The sequence below is a fragment of the Vulpes vulpes genome, chromosome 12, assembly GCF_048418805.1.
Source record: "Vulpes vulpes isolate BD-2025 chromosome 12, VulVul3, whole genome shotgun sequence".
Lineage (NCBI taxonomy): Eukaryota > Metazoa > Chordata > Mammalia > Carnivora > Canidae > Vulpes > Vulpes vulpes.
In genome coordinates this window covers 165,836,927-165,857,762 of record NC_132791.1, presented here as the reverse complement: position 1 = coordinate 165,857,762, position 20,836 = coordinate 165,836,927, and the positions used below count along the sequence as shown (strand labels likewise).

The window sequence follows — 20,836 nt, the reverse complement described above, 5'->3', positions numbered from 1 at the left end:
CTATCCATTCATCCCTCCACCATCCATTCATCCATTCACCATCTATCCATCTGTCCACCCACCCATCCATCTACCCCTACATCCACCCATCCATCCACCCATCTATACATCTATCCATCCATCTACCCACTAACCCATCTGTTCATCCATCATCCATGCATTCACCATCAGTCCATCCGCCACTTATCCATTCATCACCCATCCATCTATATACCCACCATCTATTCACCCATCCATCTATCCATCTTTCATCCACCCACTAATCCATCCATCCGTCCATCCATCCATCCATCCATCCATCCATCCATCCATTCATCCCAGAATTGGAATTCCAAAGTAAGTCAGTTGGGTCATTTAATAACTTATTTGAATTGGAAGCTGACAGTAGCCTGGGTAGAATGGCCTCCAGTGAAGACCAGTCCTGCCAATTTGGTTTTGTGGTGACTAATTAATGTGCAAAACTTGCAGCTTCAAAGTTTTCATGAAAATAGGTTCCAAGCATGTGTTCAGTATAAAATATACCATAATCTGGACATTTGTGACCTTGAACTGTTTAAACAACGATGTTTAGATGTTGGGAACTGGCACGCTGACACTATTGTCAAGGGTCTTGTGTCGGTCATTGGTTTAGAATTGCGTTCTTGGTACCATGTCTGCCCCAGGCCCCAGTCCTGCCTCCACCACCTTGTTATGTTTTGTACCGAACGGGCTGTAGGCTTGCAGAGCAGAGAGCTCATGGGACAGGAGCGTGCCCTCTGTGTGCCGCTCACTAGTACATGTCTCACATGTGTCTGCATGAGGTTGGGGAGTGGGTGTTAAGACCTACCCTTCTCACAACCCTGTCGCCAGGTTGTGGGATGGAGCTAACCATCACCTTTGCAAATCTCTCTAGTGGCCGTGCGATCACCGTTATCCACCAAAAATAAGCAGCCCAAGGGTCGGGTGCGACGGAGCCGGGTCCTGCCGATTTCTGAGAAATATGACCTTCATGGGGAGTTGGTTTTTTCAAAGAAATTTTAGGGGGTGTGCAGGCAAAAAGAAGGACAAAACCACGGAGACACTGGACTCTTGTTCGAGAATAGTCCCTGGTGTGCTGTGTAGGACAGGTCCCTTCATTACTGAGGGATGCCACGCTGTCTCTGGGCCTTGCCAATTCAGTGGAGATGCTAACATGCCTCCTCTGTGGAAATCACTTCCCTAGGAGCTTGGCACCCAGAACCACTGTGACAATCACTGCCACCATCTATCAGGACGCCCCCTGCCTCAGAGCTCCTGGTAGCCTTTTCCAGCTGCTCCAGTGCCCGGCCCCAGGCCTGCCCACTGTGGCCAGGTCTGCCCCAGGCAGCCTTTCCGGCTCCGCAACAGCGCCACTGTGGTCCCCCCACCCCAGCCTCATCGTGGGATCGATGGGGTATCCACCCCACAATTTAGTCTCTGACTCCCTCAGCTAGCCATGGCCCCCTCTTCAGTACAGTGGGCTGATATAGGGGGGATACCACGGGGGCTTGGCTGCAAACAGGCGGGTGCAGAAGCCCTGTAAGCCTCTCTTGCCAGCGTCTCAGAGGCTCCAAGGCACCCCTTACCCCAACCCCTCAGAGCAGGCTTTCCCAGCTGGCCTGGAGCACTCATGCTCCCAAGGTTACACCATCCAACCCCTACACGATGTGGGGGCTTCCACCGGCTGACCATCCCATCAAAGGTGTCCTGAGACTTGTGGCCTAGGGCACCCAGGCCCACCTGTGTCTTTGGCAGGAGCAGAAGGGTGGCTGCAGGTGGGAGGTGCCAGCATGAGAGCAGCCTTCCTGGCCTCTCTGCTTGCAGCTGGATGTGCTCCACAGCCTCACCTGGGGCAACTGCTAGGCCTGTGTCCAGAAAGGATTGGACTAGATTGGCTGAGGCACCTGACCCCATGCTCTGCTTCCTGCCTCGCTTTTCTGACTGGTGCTCATTTCCAAAAACCAGAAACCTCCAGGAGCTGCAGCCACCCACAACCTCTAGAAACATCCACGCCATTGCTGGACATTGACTGTATGAAAGGCCTTTATCAGCTGGAGCTTGGGAGGGAGTCTCCCCGTAGCTCCACCCTGAAGCCCTGCCTGGTCTCCTGCAGCCTGAGATAGCTCTGCCAGCCGCCTGCCCTCGTGTCACATTATCGTGCAGAGAAAATTGGAAAAGAATATATAGAACACGATACTTTTATATAACAATTTAAAATACGGAAAATCACAGTGTATCTGGGCAGGACACACACAGATAAACACGGGCCCTCCAAGGCTCCAGCCTGGAGGCACTAACTGTCCGTGTGTTCTTGCCCCACGTTACCAAGAAGGATGTGGGGCAGCAGCAGGGATCCAGCAGCTTGGTCCAGCCCCAGGGTGGCTGAGCAGGGTCCTGCCCCTGCAGCCTGGCTGGAGGCAGCTGGTGGCCGGGGCAGCCTCAGGAGGGGGGTGTGGGAGGGCGGGCACAGCTCTGCAATAATTCATGTTTACGGAGGAGGAGGAGTGGTGGGGGGTGGGAAGCTCAGGCTCTGCTGCCAGGTGAAGCTGGCCCCACTTGTTCTTGGTGACGGGGCTTTTTTAGTGCGTGTCGATTATTTCATAGTTTACACTAAAGAGGAGCCAAGGAGACAGAGGGATGAGACAAGCAAGGAGTGTGTTGGAGGCCCGGGTGTGGGGAATGGATCAGATCGGTCCCTGCTCTCCCTGGGGGCCACGGCCTTGGAGTAGCCTCCCCGGGGCCAGGGGCCATGAGGAATGTTCCATATTCTGGCGGCCAGAGTAACGGAGAGAGAAACCAGTGCAGTCGGCTCTCATGCTGTGTCTTGCTAAATCTGATCATTTTCACAGGTATCCAAGTTAAAGGTTATTAAGGTATTGTGCACAAAGACTTTGAGATCCCTCCCTGGGGTGGCTCAGGTGGGACTGGGATGCACTGAGGCTCGGAGGGGTGAGAGGTGAGGCTCTGCTCTCCTCAGCCTCCGGCGGAGGACTGGGCCTCAGGACTGTGGGTCCAGCTGTCTCTGGGAGGCCCCGGGGAGGGAGGGAAGCACCTGGCAGTTTCAGTTTCCGACAGGAAGCTGCTGCTCCTATCTCACTCGCCCCAGCTGCAGCCTCGGCCCGAAGCTCTGGGTGGCAGCCCCGCCCGGAGAGCCCCCAGGTGGGGACAGCCCCTCTGGCTGAGACAAGGAAGCCTGGCTGAGGGGCCACGGCTGAGCAGAGCCCCTCGAGGCCTCCGGGCCTCCCAGCCCTTGGGAGTGTGATGCTCCGTGTGGGGAGGGGGGCATGAAGGCAGGAGGGGCTCTGATTTGCATTGCTCATCACCTGTCTGTCACCTGCTTTTAGGACTTGAGGTCCCAACCTTGATGTAGAGAATGTTGTGGTGGTAGAGGAGCAGGGACCTAACCCTAACCCTGTGGGACATCACAACGGTGCCCTCCATGGAGGGCCCTGGGAAGTCCGTGGCACAGACCAGGGGCCCCTGAAGGCAGGCCTTGTGGCAGGTGGCCGTGCAGTATGCAGTGGTGAGGAGGCTCCGCGACTGACTCTGAGCTGCATGGCCAGGTGGTGACGTGGGGCTGGGGTCTTGAGATCTTGTCTCTTAGGAAGGGAGCCCGACTGTTAGGAGAGCCCTGCACCCAGCCCTGGGGCGGAGGGGCCCATCTCTGAGGAAGCCCCAAATCTGGCACAGGGTGTTCAGGGCTGAATCCAGCTGGCCCCCCAGGCTGAGATCCGAGGCTGATGCAGCTGGCAGCAAAGAGCATGGCCAGGGGGACCATGGGCAGAGGTCCCTCCTGCCCCTCCCACTGGCCTTCCTCTCACTCTGCTCCCCCTCATAGGGTCTGTGAGGTCGGGGCTTTCCACAACACTCAAAATGCACCCCAACTTGGGAGGGAAGGAGGAAGCTCTGGGAGCCACAGGGTGGGGTAAGTTCTGCAGTTCCTTCTCCACTGGACGCTCTCAGCTGCCCCGAGTGGCCTGTGAGCGGAGGGCCTGCAGGGGCCACGGGCAAGCTCCTAGGGGCAGTGAGTGTGGGGCCCTAGAGGGTCTGGGGGTCTGGGGCCAGAGGTGGGCGCTGTGCCGGAGCCGTCCCTCACCATCCCTCTCTGGGAGCTGGCTGTTGTCCCTGCATCACAGATGGAGACAGGCCTGCGGGGTTACGGGGTTGCCACCAGCCCTCCCAGCTCGGCCATGATCTGGTCCAATGTTGCCTCACGGCTGAGAGACGGAGGCAGGGAGGCCATGCAGAGCAGAGCACAGACCCCAACCCTGGCTGCATCCTCAGCTCAGCCTCCTCTGAACAGCTCTGTCCCCTCCTGGGCCGCCTCACCCCTACCATCTGACTCTCATTAGGAGGTCTGTGGGGCTCTGCGGGCCCCAGGGGATGGTCACCAGTAGCACGAGGACTGGACCCTGGCCGAGGGTGCCACACACAAGGCCACGTCATCAGGCCAGGGATGGGAGATGGCCCTGGCTTCAAGGGCGGTGCTGGGGCTGCCTCCCCACCGTTGGCCCCATGTGTCAGACCTGCAGGCCCAGCTGTACCTTTGTCCAGCATCCCCTCCAGGTGCAAGTCCCCATGGGCATGTGGCCCACACTGCTTCCTCTCAGAAAGGGACCCCTCACCACACCCACCCCTCTGAGAGCCACACCAGAGGGCCTCACCCTTCCCGAGCCTTCAGCTGCAGGGAGTGGCACTCAAAACCACCGGGGATAAGCCAGTGGGCAGTGATAAACCTGGGGCTGCTGCGGCAGCCAGCAGAGGGGGCTTGGCTGGAGGGGCCCAGGGCCGGGCAGGCACTCCACCAGCAAAGTTTTCATGTCTGGAGTGGTGGACGCAACAGGGATCCATTTTCTGAGGGTCCACCTCGGGGAGGGCACTCGCCGGACAGGGAGGCCATCAGCCCTGCAAGGTCGTGCTGTGTGACCTTGGGCAGGTTTCCTGGCCTCTCTGATTTGTGTCCTCATCTTACAATCAGGCTTATGACGCCTTGAAGGGCAACTGGGGGGAAGTGCACCCAACCCCAGGGAGGAGTCTGCAGTGGATTTTCCGGTCCTGCCTCAACTACCTTGTCCCTTCCTGCAGCCCAAGGAACAGCGGGACCAGCACCCGTGCCCCTGTTGTCAGGGCGATGCCCCAGCACCAACGTCCTGGGGAAAGTGTCAGTCCTCCTGGGAGACAGACCTCCTGGCGCACAACCCTCCCCTCACAGGAGGATTGCAGAGCCCCCAGCAGTGCCACCCAGGCCCTCCCTCCAACAACAGAGTGCTGCACCTGATTCCTCCTGACCCACCAGCTCTGCAGCTCGGGAGAGTCAGTCTGCCTCTGACCAGGGCTCTGGGACCTGCGGCCAGTGGGCACCAGGACAAGAGGGCAGGACAGAGGGAGCTGTTGCTCCCCTGCTCTGGTCCCTGCTGTCTGGCATTGTCTTCAGGCTGCGAGGGATCGGACCTGCAGAGCCCCCAGGGGCACCTTCCAGCTGGAAGACATGCCAAGGTCACCACGTCCTGGTCCCCATTGCCTGGGAGGAAGCTGGGTTCCATGCGGACACGCTCTCAGGAGGCTCTGTTGCTAGCCCCACCTGGCCCCATGTCTGACTCTAGGTTCTGAGTGGGTCTCCACACCTGTAGGGATCCATCTAGCCGGGTTGGGGGCTGGAGGTAGACACAGCCCAAGGGGGTTCAGGTGGGCCTCAGAAGCCCTCCACAGCCTCAGCCAAAGCAGCCTTCTCTGTGGACGAGGCCTCAGGCTGACCTCTGGTTCAGATCCCCCTCTGGCCATGATGGCAGGGGGAAGGGGAGAGTCTCACCCAGTCTAACCTGTCCAGATCCCACCATCTCCAGGAGGGCCAGATCCCCCCAGTAACTGGCCACAGGGCTCCCCACTGCAAGTATGGGTGCCCTCCAGGTGCATCTCTGAACACTTCCCCCTGGGGGCTGAAAGGTCAGCCCCCAGGTCTAGCTCTGGGCTCTGACCCTTCTGCTGCATGACTCCAGCAAGTCACCCTCCATTCTTTGTCTGACAGTGGCCGTCACGACAGATTCAGAACCTGGAGAGCAATGCAGGTGTCCCACATGGTCCCTGCCGTGGCATCAGCAGGCACTGTTGTGTGTGTGGTGGTCAACTCTCCTCTGGGTACTGGCTGCATTCACTTACATCAAGTGCTGAGCACCCTGAGAGCCAGCACTGCTATGGGCATTGGGGGTCGGTGAGCAGACCGCGGAGCCAGCACACCAGTGCGATCGGGAGAGAGATGATAGATAAATACAGAGACCCAGGAAATGCCTGGTTTGTTGGCTGGAATAAGTGGAAGGGGGAAAATGCAGCTGAAAAGAGGAGGTTGGAAGGGAGCAGGGCAGATGCCTGAGGGAAAGGGTCTCAAGGAGGGAACGGCATGTGCTAAGGCCCGGGGGCTGGAAGGACAAGACTGAGGGGGGGAAGCCAGGCAGAGAGGGCAGGCATGCAGGTGCGATATGATCCAGCTGAATATTTCATAGGCTCACTCTTGCACATGACAAAGACAGAAGAGGAGACCAAAAAATGACTAATGACAACGCAGCTCAGCAAAGTGCCACGAGAAGCATCCCCACTGGTGCCCACCTCCATCCTGGGCAGCCATCTGAGGGTCACCCCAGGCGCAGTTTCCTGCCGCAGCTGTGCCAGTGGGACATACATGCGGTATTCTAATGACAAGAGTTTCACCAGTACCCACTGCAGCCTGACCTCCGGCTCTGTAACAAGTGATATGAAAGACATGGAGTCCAGGGGCACCTCTGCCAGCCTGGCGCTCCCTCGGAGGGTGGGTGGAACTCCCAGGGAGCTCCTTGCTCCCCAGGAGCTACCCCCGCCATCCTCTCCCCTCCCTTGGCTAACAGCTACTGAGGCCTCATCCAGAGCAGTTGTCTCTGGGAAGGAGCACTGGATGAAGAGTCCTGGCTTAGCTGTAGCCAGCTCTGGCCTCTCCCGGGGCCACTCCTCTGGCTGCGCCTACCCTGCTCAACCATAGTCACGGAAGTGAAAGTGGGTGAGAAAGCCCCACGTGGCCCGGTGCTGAGCCAAGTTAACATGGGGGCGTCTCTTTTCACTCAAGATACCTTGAGAAGTGAAAGCCTTCTTTGCCTCCTGCAGCTGCCCCTGGGGCCGCTTCCTCCAGAAAGCCATCCTGGATCTCACCCACCCTGCAGCTCCAGCTTCTTGGGCTCAAATTCAGGGTTCGATGGGTGGGGTGGCTGGTGAGCATCCTCCTGTGGGCCAGGCCCAGGAAGCTGATGGCGTGGTGATGGCATGGGAAAGGGACAGGCATGTTCCAGCAGAAAGTGCTGGCCCTGGGGAAAGGGCTCGATTTCCCGCAGGATGAAGGGAGCCCTGCTTTCCCCAGGGAAGCAGAGTCCGACTTCCTGTTTGTCAGGACATGAGCCTCGGGGGTTGGGGGGTTTGGCACCTGAAATCAAGCTTCTTGACTGCGGCCAGAGCTCCTGTTGGTCCAGAGCTGTGTGCCCTGCTCCTGTCTGCCCTGGGGGAGCTCTGTGCCCTAGGGGACCATCCGGGGACCTCGGGGGATGCTGGGGGCTTCCAACAAACCCACTCCTGTCCCTGTCCTGGGCTATCCCAGCACCACCCCCCCTTCACACCTCAGGCAGGTCAGCCTCCAGACCTGTTTAACCTTTGACCTTTACAAATAGTTACTCATCAAACTGCCCCCTCCAGCCACTCCCCCCATCCCTGCCAGGGTGCTGCTAGATTCCTGCCAGGACCAGCTCATCTGGCAGTGGCTCTTTTCTCCCCCTGCTTCCATCTGCAGGGGTTCCATGCACCTCTGCTCTTGCCTGCTGTGTGCCCCTGGGAACCTTGGGATCCTTCTCTGTGGCATGTGGGCTTGGCACCATCCTGACCTAGGAACCCCCAGCACCGTGTCTAAGAGGGGAGCAGGAGGTAGGGGTGAGGTCTGTCACCTCGGGTCTGGGTGGGGCCTGAGTGAAGGGGAAGTGCACGCGGAGGTGGGAGGTGGGAACAGAGCAGGGACGGGAGGGCCATCCCTCACATGGCGACGGCACACACAAACTCCAACAACAAACTCGCTAACTAACAATACTTTGTACACAGACGCGGGTGGATGGTCAGGGACCATGTCACAGGTCAGGTGGTCACGGGGTGGTGGGGAGAGAGGGGCTTTATGCGCTCCAACCCCAGAGGCCCTGGACCTTTGCTGTACGAATATACCAGTGTCTTGCCAGTCCCTACAAGCATGGCCCAGGGCCGTGGCTGAGTGGATGAGGGTGGGGGCATCGGGGCAGGGATGGCCTTGCCCTCTGGAGGTCCTGGGCCTCCCTGGCTGCTGGCAGCCACGTGCCCATGCCCTGACCATGGGCCATGACAGAAGGACCATAGGCTCTGGGCACTGTCCCCCAAGCCTGATGCGTTGATGCATATGGGACAGCTGGAGATCTCACCTGGATTGGGGGGGGGGCCCAAATCCAATGGTAAGTGTCCCTATAGGAAGGGGAGAGGACACAGAGACACAGAGGAGAAGATGTGTGTAGACAGGGGCAGAGACTGGAGGGATGTGGCCACAGCAGGAGTCCCGGGAGCCCCCTCTGGGGCTCACACCTTGATTGTGGACCTCCGCCTCCAGAACTGGGAGGGAATAGAGTTCTTTCCTAAGCCACCTGGTGTCTGGTAATTGTCACAGAGGTCCCAGGAAGTCAATATGGCGGGAAAGGCCTGCCTGGCTGAGAATATGCCAGAGAAGAGCCTGGGGTCCAGCAAAGCGGGAGGAGGCTGGTGAGGATGGCGCTGGAAGTGCGCTGGGGTGGACAAGCCACTTGGTGACTGTGGTGGCCCAAGGCTGGGCTCCTCCAGAGTCAGGATGGGACCTTCTGTGGGATATCGCCCACACCTACCAATGTCCTAGCCTGCATTTACTCGGACTTTTCCAGGGATGGGATGCTCATTATGCCCCTGGTCACATGTCAGCTGCAGTCTGGACCCCACCTTGTCCCTCTCTGGCGGCACCAAACAGCTCTGACTCAGTTTCTCCCCTAGGGTGATCATGGTAGTCTGCCTCCAGCCTCCTCTGCTTCAGGCTACATTGGAGGGCTTCCAGTACTTCTGTCCTGACCCCTTCCCAGGTATCCTGGCTCCCCTCCCCCTGTCCTGCGGGGGCGGGGGCACAGCAGCCTGATTGTCAGTGTCCTCATCTGCAAAATGGGAACAAGTGTCTGCACAGCTCCTGGTGCATACAATAGGCGCCTAATCAATCCGTGTGAAGTAATCACTCCTCTGAAGGGAGCCACTCCTTCTCACTCTGCAGTCAAGCCCCCACTCCCTCCCCGAGCGGGTCCACCAGGCACGGGGTCCTGAGCAATCCTGGACCTCTGCCACAAACAGGGCTGGTGAGTCCCCAGGTCCCCAACGAGGCTGCTCCGGGCTTGCCCAGTGCTCTGCGGCACTCCGATGGCCAGAGTGGCAAGGTTGTGTGCCCTGTCCCCAGTGCCCACATCTTACCAGGCAAGAGGGCAGCCAGAGTGGCGTTCAGAGACACTTGCCCTCAGACAGAAAGGTTGCATACCCCCCTTCAAAGACGTCACTTTCCATTGTCCTGTTCATAGTTCAGAGCTATTTTACATGTTTTGGGGTCTCAAAGGTTTTCATGGACTCTTGGGGTGCCTGTGGGCCCCAGAAACTGCAAGGTAGAGCCGTGCTTCCCACAGGCCTGTCCTGGCCCCCAAGACCCCAGACCTCCCAAGGCTCCCCCAGCTGGGCCCCACCCCCTGCTTCCTTCGGTGGTGCCTTCCTTTGGGCAGCCTTGGGGCAGGATGGTTGCCAGCGTGAAGACAGGGTGTAAGAGCATCTCAGGACTCTTGTGCCCACAGAAGTCCCCAGTCTGGCACACCAGCCCAATACCCACTGCTCTGTGGGCCCCCCAAGCAAGCGCCGACCCAGGGCCAATCGATCAGTGGCTGGGATTCTGCACCAGAGGTCCACCCAATCTGCTCTGGGTGCCTGAAGACCAGCCGACGCCATGGGGACCTTGTGAGCACAGCCGTGTTCACTGACACCTCCTGGCTGGCCTCAGATTCCTCCCATGGGCTAACCCCCCACCCCATCCAAACAAAATAGCAACCAGCAACTCTCATGCACGACGCCTCCCCCCCATCTGCCCTTTCCTCCTCAGTCTTTGAGAAGCCGTTCCTACACTCCATCAGGGAGTGAGAGGACAGGATGTGACATGCGAGGAAACTGAGGCCCAGGTGAGGAAGGGTTGGCCCGAGGGCACAGTGGTGGGTAGCAGAACCAGGCTGCTAGTTCCAGGACAGCGGGGGCTGCCCCAGAAAGGGAGGGGGCTGTGGTACCCACCAGGAGCTTGATGGGACCAGAGCCTCTGGCCAGCCCGAGGGGTGGGGGACTGCGCCCCAGGCCAGCGACCTGGTACCTCCCTGGAGGTATCTGAATCACGCACACTTAGTAGAAGTCAATGGCACATCCATTGTTGTGTGTCAGGGCGGCCTTGTGTCCACCTGGCATGCTAGTCTGGATGTACCAGGTGACTGATGGAGCCAATGTCGGGGGCTGGCCCTGGGGCCCCTGGACAGCAGCAGGTGACAGACACCCCTGGGTCGGCCTGCTGGACATGAGTGTCAGGGGTCCACTTGGATTCTGGGTGTGGCTACAGCAGTGGGATTTGGGGCTGTGAGCTCTGGAAGATTCCAAAGGCTCCTCTGCACATGGCCACAGGGTGTGGGCTGGGGAGAGCGGCCGCCTGCTTGCAGCTATGCCGGCCTCCCAGGTCTTGGGGTGACATCCTACAAGGCCTGCAGGGACGAGGGGGAGTCAGGGCGGCCTCCTCTAGAGTCAGCAGCCCATGGGGAGGGGGAACAGCCTGGGTCCTCCCTACCCCCCACCTCCCTCTGACACGGCTCCAAAGGGCAAGAGTCTTGGCAGAGATTGCTCATCGATGGGTACTGGGGTTGAGTCCCGGACCATAACTTGATCCTGGGACCCTGGGCCAGCACTCCTTCCCTGTGGCCTCAGTGTCTTCATCCAAACCTTAAGTCCTGCTGTCCTCCTAGGAGGAGGGCTCTGGGCACCCACCACCTTCCTCACCGACTCCTGGGACCCTGCCCACGCAGAAGACAGCCCACTCCCTCCTAGGTGGGACTGAGCAGGCCCACCTCCAGCATCTGCCTCGGGGTGGGGCAGCCACACCCAGCCTGGCACCTGCCAGGTCATCCTGGGGCCACCTGTCCCAGCTGTGCGGGACCGAGCCCTGGGGGAGGCTGTGTTGGTGTTTGAGGTGAGTCAACACGGCTGACTCGTGCTGTCAACAGAGCCGGGCAGGCAGCAGCTTGGAGATGTCACACTCCGGCCACCTGCTCCAGCTGCCCCCCCGCCCCTCCCACCCCTGTCATCCCCTTACCTGGGCCGCCTTTTCTGGGACCCCGGGGCACTGAGCCGCTGGTGGACGCCGGGAGCCTGCTGTCCAGCAAGGGGGATGCCCGGGACATGGGTCCAGAGGTGGGTCTGGGAGACAGTCCTGGTGCCGGGCGAGTGGTGGGCAGCCTTCTGGGGGCCGACACGAGGCCAGCGCCCCAGAACTGCTGGAGTGTCTTTCCCGACCGCGTGGGGAACGGATGGGAGGCCACAGCCAGCCTGGCTTTCTCACAGTGGAGGCCTCTGGCCCCAGACAGCTCCGGGCCTTCTCGCGCTGCCCGCCAGCCTGGGGAAGGGGCGGGCGGCCGCAGGGGCTCATGTGATGCAGGGCGGGCCTGGGGAGGCGCCGGTGGGGGAGGTCTCCCCGCAGCCAGCAGGCGAGGCAGCCAGCTGTGTCACCGTGATAGTACGGCCGGGGCCGGGGAAGCAGCCTGCAGCTGTGCCCACCGCTTCCTCAGCAGGAACCATCTGGGCCCGGCCCTGCCTGGCCTTCCCTCACGGCCATTCCGGTCTGACTTTCCAACAACTTCCTCCTCCCGCCAGCCTGGTGACACCCCACCCACCTGCAGCCTGGATGGCCTGAATCGCGGGGCATGTTTCCTCGACCAGGGCTGGGGGACAGTGTTCATGCCGATGGAGCCCCCGACCCAACATGCCCCCCCACCCCGAAGCTCGCACCCAGCCCTACCTGCAGCCTGGGGTGCTTCAACCCCTCCACCCTCCCCTGCCCTCAGGTAGACTCTCCCCAGAGCCCACCTTTCTGGGGCCACTTCTGTGAGCATTGCCCTGCCCTGGAGTCAGGCTTGGGGGTGCGCCCTGACCAGCACCTACCCCTGGCCCCTTGGGATCTCCCTAGGCTGCCCGGGGCCTCCTGGCCCCCACCCACTCTGGAAGGACCACTGTCGGCCAGGCAAAGACACCCCTCTCTGTGCTTGGCTTCCTGGCTTGGGGCTCCTTGGAGACCTTTCCCCACTTCCCAATTGGTGCCTTGGGAGAAGAGTGACCAGTGTGGTTGGGATCTGCTGAGGGAAATGGAGTTGATCCCCCTGCCTGAGGGATTCCAGAAACCATGTCAGAGCCTCTGTGTCCCGGAGTACCCTTCCCACTGAGCACTCAGCAAAGGCAGTGCCAAGTACCTCGTAGATACTGAGAAGGGCACATATGGAAGGCAAGAGAGCAAGGGGCTTCTGGGGAGACAGCGGGCCCCACATCCACAACGGCGGGCTCAGAGGCCTTAAGGAGGCTGGAGGCATGGCCTGCAGGCCCGGAGCTGGCACACAGGATTCTGTGCTATTTTGATTTGATTGCATTAACTTTCTCAGGAATGTGTGCACGTGGTGAGTACTTGAAGGAGCGCAGAAGAGATAGAGCACCGAGGGAGACCGTCCCCACCACCTTGTCACGGTGGCTTCTGTGGGGGTCCTTCTGAAGTTGGCACAGGGACAAGACCCTGCTTGTTCCTGAAAGGGGCTTCAATGTGCATGCCCTCCCCAGCCTGCCCCCTGCCCCCAGAGGTCAGGTGGAAGGGAGGGTCCTGTGAGCCAGAGGCTGGTCCCTATGCCTCAGCTTGGTCCTCACAGCCCCTCCTCCCTGCCCACCTGTGCTCTCAGGGCAGGACTGATGGTCCAAGGGCCAAGCTGGCTGCCTCTCCTTGGTGTGCAGCAGGGTGGGCAGGTCCCCTGGGTCCTGGACTGTCTGCAGGGGACAGCCCTTCATGTGGCCTGGCCCACTGTCAGCATGCGTGTTGGCGCCTTGTCCTTGCTGCTGCTTTCTAGGCTGTTCATGGTGAGGCCCCTCAGTGCCACCAGGGAGAAAAACTTGGGGGCACAGACGCTTGTGGAAGCTGCAGGTCAGCACCCGGGTGGGGCAGCCCCCACCCCCAGGCCGGGCAGATGTTCAAGGCTCACACCTGCAGGGAGCACCCCCCACAGATGGGACACTTCCACTTTCGGGAAGAGGCCTCCTGTCTGGCCTGCTTTTCTACTCAGCAGGGCCCATGGGGGATTGGCTGAAAGGAGTAGAGAGTTGCCCCTGAGAGGGGAGTGGGGATGGCCCTGACCCTTGGTGACCACCTTGGGGGCACCTGCCCACTCCCTGCCTGCCCCTCCCTGGCCAGGCAGTTGGTGCTTGTGGGGAAGCAGACGTTGGCTGTGGCTTTCAGAGCTGGGAGATAAGGAGCCAAGGAGGAAGTGGCTGCAGCAGGAGGGGGTGCAGGAGGGAGGGGGTAGGGTGCCATGCCTGCCCATGCTGGCCCGGTGCTGTTCCCTCCAGAGACCACTGCTGTCTGACCTGTCCTCCTCTTGCCCTCCCTTACAAACACCCATGGGGCCATGTGGGCATTATACAGCTGTCCTGTGTCCTGAGAACCTAGGGGAGACAGACATTCAATCAATAAGCTCTCAATAGATGTGGCCTATGGGACAGTCAGGGAGGTGATTGGGAAGCTATGTCTGAGGGGTCAATTAGGAGCTCCCCCTGGGTATGTTGGGGGAGAGAATTCCATGTAGAGGGGCGCCAAGGGTGTATTTCTCCCCAGCTTTCAGAATCTGCAGATGGCCAGAGAGCTAAAGGGAGGCCAATGGGAGACTGTGAGAGAGATGAGACCGTATAGAGGTGGACAGGGAAGCCTGATAGTCTGAGTGTCTTATTTCTGCCTCCTCTTCTAGCATATAGGAGCCTACATGACTGCTGGGTGGGTGGATAGATGGGTGGATGGATGGATGGATGGATGGATGAATAGATGATGGATGGATGACAGATGGCTGAATGGATAGATGGATGAGTGGATGGATGGATGGGTAGATGGATAGATGCGTGGATGGATGGGTGGGTAGATGAATGGATGGATGAGTGGATAGATGGGTGAGTGGATGGATGGGTGGATGGGTGGATGGATAGGTGGTTGGATGGATGGATATGTGAATGGATGGAGGGTGGGTGGATGGGTGGATGGTTAGGTGGTTGGATGGATAGATGGATGAGTAGATGGATGGATAGGTGGGTGGGTGGATGAATGGATGGATGATGCATGGATGGATGGATGGGTGGATGGATGGATGGACGGGCAGATAAGTGGATGTTTGAGTGGATGGGTAGATGAATGGATAGGTGGATGGATGAGTGGATGGATGGGTGGGTGGGTGGGTGAGTGGATGAGTGAATGTTTGAGTGGATGGGTGGATGGATGGGTGGATCAGTGGAAACACAATTCTATACAAATCTCATGACAGCCTGCTTTACAGAGGAGGGACCAGGCCCACAAAGAGAGGTCCGCAGTCACAAAGTCCCCAAAAGAGATACAAGTCACAAGAGGATAGAAGCCCCAGAATAGGTGAGATGGGGGTGTGAGCAGCTCCAACCAAGCTGGGTCTGCACTCTCTAGCCCAGAGTTGAGAAGACTGTCAACCTCTGCTTTCAGGTCTTGGGTGAGATGTGGCCAAATGGTGGTAGACAACAGGGATGGGACAGCAAAAATCCTGCCCCCATGTGCTTACTCAGGGCAGAACAGATGAGGCTGGCCCGAGAGTAAATGCCCCGCCCACCACCACCCAGCTCAGGGTGCCGCTGAGTAAACCCAGAGCCCCAGGGAAGGAACCATGTGCTTGGCTGGGCATATACGTGGAAACTCTGCACTTACGGGCAGGGCTCCAGGGATCTCCGGCTGCAGTTAGTTATGGCACACCTCCTGGCGGCGGGGGGCAGCTCTGCTGGAGCCCGCCCTGGAAACGGCCCAGGAGAAGGCTGATCCTAAACCACCAGTCTCAGCCCTCCTGGGGCTGGCCCCTTTAGTGGTGAAACCCATGGGCCTTTTCTCAAAATGTTTTCAAGAACTCAAATGCTCTCATAGAATACAAAGGAAACCAATTATATTCAAATATAGTTGCCAAAATGTTAAAAAAAAAAAAAAAACAACCTTCTAATACATGTGCTTCTTTATTCAACCATGAGTTTGAAGTTGTGATGAGCGTTAACTGCACTGTGAAATGTGATAGGACATGTCAGGTTGAACCCCCTGAAATCCCCGCTACAGGCGGCCATGGCTTACAAACACAGCAGGTGCACCTGGCTCTGCTGCTGCTGAAGTCCTGGGCATGTGGCACGCCTACGTTCACGGTTAAAGGACATGCTAGGTTTTGGTTAGAGGCTAGTGGACTACAGATTCAATTATTTTCCTAATTAAGTTCACGGACCCCCCTGAATTCTAAGTAAAGAACTGCTATTCTAGCTCATCTTGAAGACCCCTCCCGTGCACTGCCTCAGCCAGGGCCCTCCCGCCTTAGTGAACCTGCCACTCTGAGGCTTCTGGAGTCAAGGATCTTGAGGGCCACCCCCACATTACCCATCTTTGCTGGGTGCTCCTGGGGCTCAGTTTCCCCAACTGGAAAATAAGAGGACCATGGTATCTACCTCGCAGGGTGTGGTGAGGAGTCCATGAAACAATTCGCATAGAGATCCTTGCTCCGTCAAGGTTGGCAGTGGTCCTCCTGAGACCCTCACACTGGGAAGGCTTGAGTGCCCGCCCCCACTGTCTGGTCATGCCCACCCCAGCAGGGGATGTTAGCTCTAGAAAGCTCTTCCTAAACCAAGCCTAGTCGATCCCTCTGGTGGTCCTGCATGGTGAGCCAAAGCCCCCGTTCTGGACAGCCCTCTGGGAGAGAGGGACTTTCTCTCCACTGCCTACAGCTCCTGTCAACCTTGGCCCAGGTGTCTGTAGCAGCCTGGTCCTCCCCCCAGCCCTCCCACACCACAGTAGAAAGATCTGCCCCCCCCCCAAAAAAGAAAGATCTGCCCCAACCACACTGTGGTCACCCTGCTCCTCCTCCTAAACCTTCAGCCACTGCCCTTGGCCCCATGATCCAGCCGGACTTCAGAGGTGAGCCACGAGTCCTCCATGCTCTGCCCCTTTCCCCCATGAGAGCATTTCCCCCCACGGTGCTTCTATCACCCCCAGGCTTTCCCCAGCCCCACCCACAGAACCTTGCCTCACCTCATCTCCCACAAGTTCCTTGGAGCCCTCAGGGAGCACCCTGTAAGCTCCCACAGCCCCTGGATGCCCCGTGCCACATTAGCACCGTGGGTTGTGGGCGCTGCGGGCCTGTCTCCCAGCACCAATGGGAAAGCAGCCCCGGGATGGGACTCACTCCTCTGGAGGACAGCTGGGTCCAGCCAAGCCTCCTGTGTGGCTGAGTGAGTGCACAAGCCGGTGACTGCCCTCATCTGTGACCTTCCTGGTATCAATCCCACTAATCCCATCTTCTCCTGCTCCAGGGGAAACAGAGGGAATGGCCAGCTCTCCTCAACCCCCCAATTCCCAGCTCTCTGGTTGGTTTCAGGGAAGTGGATCCCTGGGCCCGGGACCCCGGGGGGTTGCCTCTGAAGACCATGGGTGCTAAGCCTGGGGTGCTCTGGGCCCAGCTCCTCAGGGCAGGCCTTGGAGCCTGGGTCAAGGTGTCTGGTGTCCCCAGAGTTGGGGAGGCCTGGCTCAGTGGCCTGTGCCAGGATGACATGGGCTGCCTGAGGCTGGCAGTGGGTGTGGAGCAGGGACAGTCGACCTGGCTGGCTTGCTGTGTCAAGTGGGCAAGCCTTCTCCCACGTGCTCAGTGAGCAAAACAGGGGCTTTAGGGCTGAGCCCCAGCAAGGGCAGCATCTAGGGAAGGATGCAATGCTAATGCGACAGAATGACAGCAGATTCCCATTGCCCCCCACCCCTCCCCGGCCTGCCTTGATGAGGCTGGAGAGGATCACATCCTGCCATGAGGCTCTGAGCAGAGCCGTCAAGCTGCCTGCTGGGGCACAGTGAGGGGGCTGGGGTTTGGGATCCAGGCTGCATCTTGGGGAGGCCCAGAGGACCGCAGGAGGCAGAGTAGAGGGTCCTGCTGCAATGAGGCCCCCACTGCCCCTTGGCCTGGGCCTCTCTGCTCCTCGCCCGCCCCCAGTCCTTCCTGCAGCATCAGGCCCAGGCAAGGCTGCCCGTTCCACAGAATAGGGAACAGAGGCTGGAGCAGGGGGAAGCTGGCCACACACGGGAGACTCTCCTCCCTGCAGGACCTGGCACTCCTAGGGGATGGATCCCCGCCTGCTGCCGCCTGCCTACACAGTGGCATCCTTGGGGTCCTGGGGTGCTGCCCCCCTGCTCCCTTGAGCAGCCATGCTGCAAATGGGGAAAGCCCCTTCCCCGAGGCCACTTTCCCTTTGAGGTGCCCCAGGTGGAGGGTGGGGTGGGCTGAGTCAGCTCCCTGGCCCCGGTCCTGGGTCCTGGTTTCTTTCTGACTCTCCGGGCTGAACGTCCTGCCTGCAAAGCAACCCGCATCATCCGGCCCCCGACTTTAGCAGCAGGCTCTCAATGAGCCCTTGGGGCCACGGGGCCAGGCTTAGCTTACCCCAGCACAGTGCGTCCTGGGAGAAAAGCCCCTCTTCTGGGCATGGACGCCACCCTTCCTGTTGGCCCTTCTTTCTCCTCTCCATCCAGCCTTGCGGTTGGCAACAGCTTAAAAGGGGAGATTGGCTTCAGTGCACCGACCTTCTAGAGTCTTCCAGAACATTCTACCCATACAGCTCGAAGCCTGAGAACTACAAAAATGAGCACCGACGTGAGGAAAACAAACTGGTCAGTGATACGTGATGGTGGGGTCAGGTGGAAACGAGTACGCGTGCTGGCCAGGCCCTCCGAGCTGAGGGGCATTCTGCGTGCCTTCATAGGGACAGCCCCGAGACTGGGGTAAAGCTTCGCAGGGATCCCGAGAGAAGGGTCCTCACTGCTGGGCTACTCCTCAGGCCTGGCCAGAGGCAACAAGGCCATTCCAGGGGCCCGGAATCCTGGGGACGAGAAGCATCCGGGCCTAACCTTCCCCAAAGTGCCACGTTGCAGATGCTGGTTGTTTTGAAGAAGCCACATGTTCCCAACCACATCTCTGTGGACATCACTGTGGTCCTATTACAAGGAAATGATCTTTCCTTGGATTGTAGTAGAAATTGGTCTGTGTCCATCAGGAGAGAATCTTTGTATATTTTAAATTTTCTCTGCTTTTAAAAAATTTAAGTTCATAGGGTGCTGGGTGGCTCAGTTGGTGAAGCATCTGCCTTCGGCTCAGGTCACGGTCTCGGGGTCCTGGGATTGAGCCCCATATCAAGCTTCCTGCTCGGCGGGGAGCCTGCTTCTCCCTCTCCCTCTTTTTTTTTTTTTTTTTTAATTCATGAGAGACACAGAGAGAGAGAGGGAGGCAGGGACATAGGCAGCGGGAGAAGCAGGCTCCATGCAGGGAGCCCGATGTGGGACTCGATCCGAGGACTCCAGGATCACACCCTGGGCTTGAAAGGCATGAGCTCAACCGCTGAGCCACCTGGGTGTCCCTCTTTTTTTTTTTTTAAGATTTTATTTATTTATTTATTCATGAGAGACACATAGAGAAGCAGATAGAGAGGCAGAGACACAGGCAGAGGGAGAAGCAGGCTCCCTGTGGGAAGCCTGATGCGGGACTCGATCCCAGGGCCCCAGGATCAAGCCCTGAGTCAAAGGCAGACGCCCAACCACTGAGCCACCCATTGCCCCTCCCTCTCCTTCTGACCCTCCCCTGCTCTGTTCTCTCTGTCAAATAAACAAACAAATAAATAAATTTAAGTTCACATTCACATTTTTTCCATCACATACTAGTTTAGAGACCATACTGCACATGTGCACCACCCCCCAACCTCACTTAGACTACAACATTTTAGATGTCAGATCTTCTCATTTTAAGGAATAAAACTTCACAGCAGAAGGGAGCTCACCCATCCCACTGAAGGCAGTGTGTCCTGCATCTAACATATCCAGGGGATGCTCCTCATGCCCCCTGGGTGTTGGCAATAGTGACTTTGGACTAATTATGCCCCCGCCTGTGTGCTTCTCTTGCCGTTTGGAGGTTCACTGTTTGGAGGTTCACCATGTTGCCCATGAGGCCCTAGTTCACTGTGACCAGAGCAGGGCCCCCTCCACCTCTGCTGTCACTTGCATGATGCCTCAAATCCCCAACTTTCCTTGCTAAAATTCAAATTCCTACAGCAGCCTTTCGGCAGGCAGCAGCTCCCTGGACTGTGGGGCGCGGCCAGCAGTCTGCCGAGGCTCACGTGCAGGCTCATGTGACTTCTCTGGGCTCCTGGCTGCCCCGCCTTGGGGATGCTGGGCCCAGGCCACCTCTGTGCCTCTGCTCCTGAGGTTCCCGTGGCCCCAGATCACCACCCCCTGCTCTGCACTTGTTCATTCCAGACCCTCAATATCCCAGGGTATAGAGCGGAAGAGAGGGCTTCTCCCAGCGTGGTGCCAGTCGGTAGCATCAGCCTCCCCTGGTAACACATCAGAAATTCTCAGCCCCTTGGGACCAGCTGCATCACACACCTGGGGCTGGCCCTCTTCCCACCCATTTCTGATTCTTCTGGGGAATTCCTCCCCCAGGGAGATACAGTCATGTGACCCACTCCCACCATCAAAGGAGATGGCCCATGACCCAGGGCAGCCTGTGGGAGTCTTCCCTGGGATGGATCCACAGATGTGGCTGAGGGTTGTGATGGGCTGACTTTGAAGCTGCACTGGACGTTGTGCCTGGAAGGCAGAAACCAGCAGAGCAGAAGCTCGAGCACCAGATGAGATAACATTGTTGAGCCCCTGGATACAGCCATGCCTGAAACCTTCATGCATGTCAGTGTTACAAGCACTAAAACTTTGCTGTGGTTGAGCTAGCTTGAGTTATGTTCTGAACGTGGCAATTCAGGCAGCCCTGATAGACAGGTCCCCTACCACAGTGACAAGCATCTATTCATGTATCTCTTTATTTCTGTGACCTGGCCACTTCTCAGAGGTTCTGCGGACGTCACCAGGCCTGTTTAAACTTGCTCCAACTTTGCCACATTTCCTGTCCACTCTGGGACACAGGAGTTGAGGCCAGCAGAGCACATCTATCCCCGACATGCCTGATGCACCTGTAGAGGGAGGCGGCCACTCCTGTAGGATCAAAGTGGCCTAGGCCTGTGCAGGGGGTCATACGAGGTCAGCACCAGGACTCTGACATTGTCAGTCATCCTGCAGGATGGGGGCTTCCCTGAGACTCTGGGGACCTCCTTGCTAAGATGGGGGTCTGAGAACAAGACCCCCCACCCCACTTTATACCCTCAGGGGTCCCTGCGGCCCCCTCCCTGAGGCATGTGGTACGAAGTTCAGAGCACACCTGGGTGCTCCGCGTGGGGTGGGACAGGGTCTTCTCAGGGGAAAACTGGAAGATCACAGGGGAGAGGTTCCTGTGTGGAGGACCAATCTTATTCCCTGTCTCCACATTTTCACAGAATGTGATAGATTTGTCGTTTGGCTATCTGGAAGCTGGCTCTGGCCTTCACTGTCCTTCCAGCTGACTCCTTCCCATGTCCAGGAACCCCCTCCAGC

The 20,836-nt window shown here is 58.6% G+C and overlaps 1 protein-coding gene across 1 annotated transcript in view; it reads right to left on the bottom strand.

Moving 5' to 3' along the window:
* The window catches only part of CBFA2T3 (CBFA2/RUNX1 partner transcriptional co-repressor 3), a 91,205-nt gene extending 79,519 nt beyond the window's left edge, over nucleotides 1-11,686 (bottom strand). Inside the window, exon 1 of the mRNA XM_072731338.1 lies at nucleotides 11,414-11,686. Coding sequence (XP_072587439.1) covers nucleotides 11,414-11,501 — 88 coding nt within the window. The 5' untranslated portion in view covers nucleotides 11,502-11,686. The remainder of the gene's footprint in view (nucleotides 1-11,413) is intronic.
* Nucleotides 11,687-20,836: the final 9,150 nt, after the last annotated feature.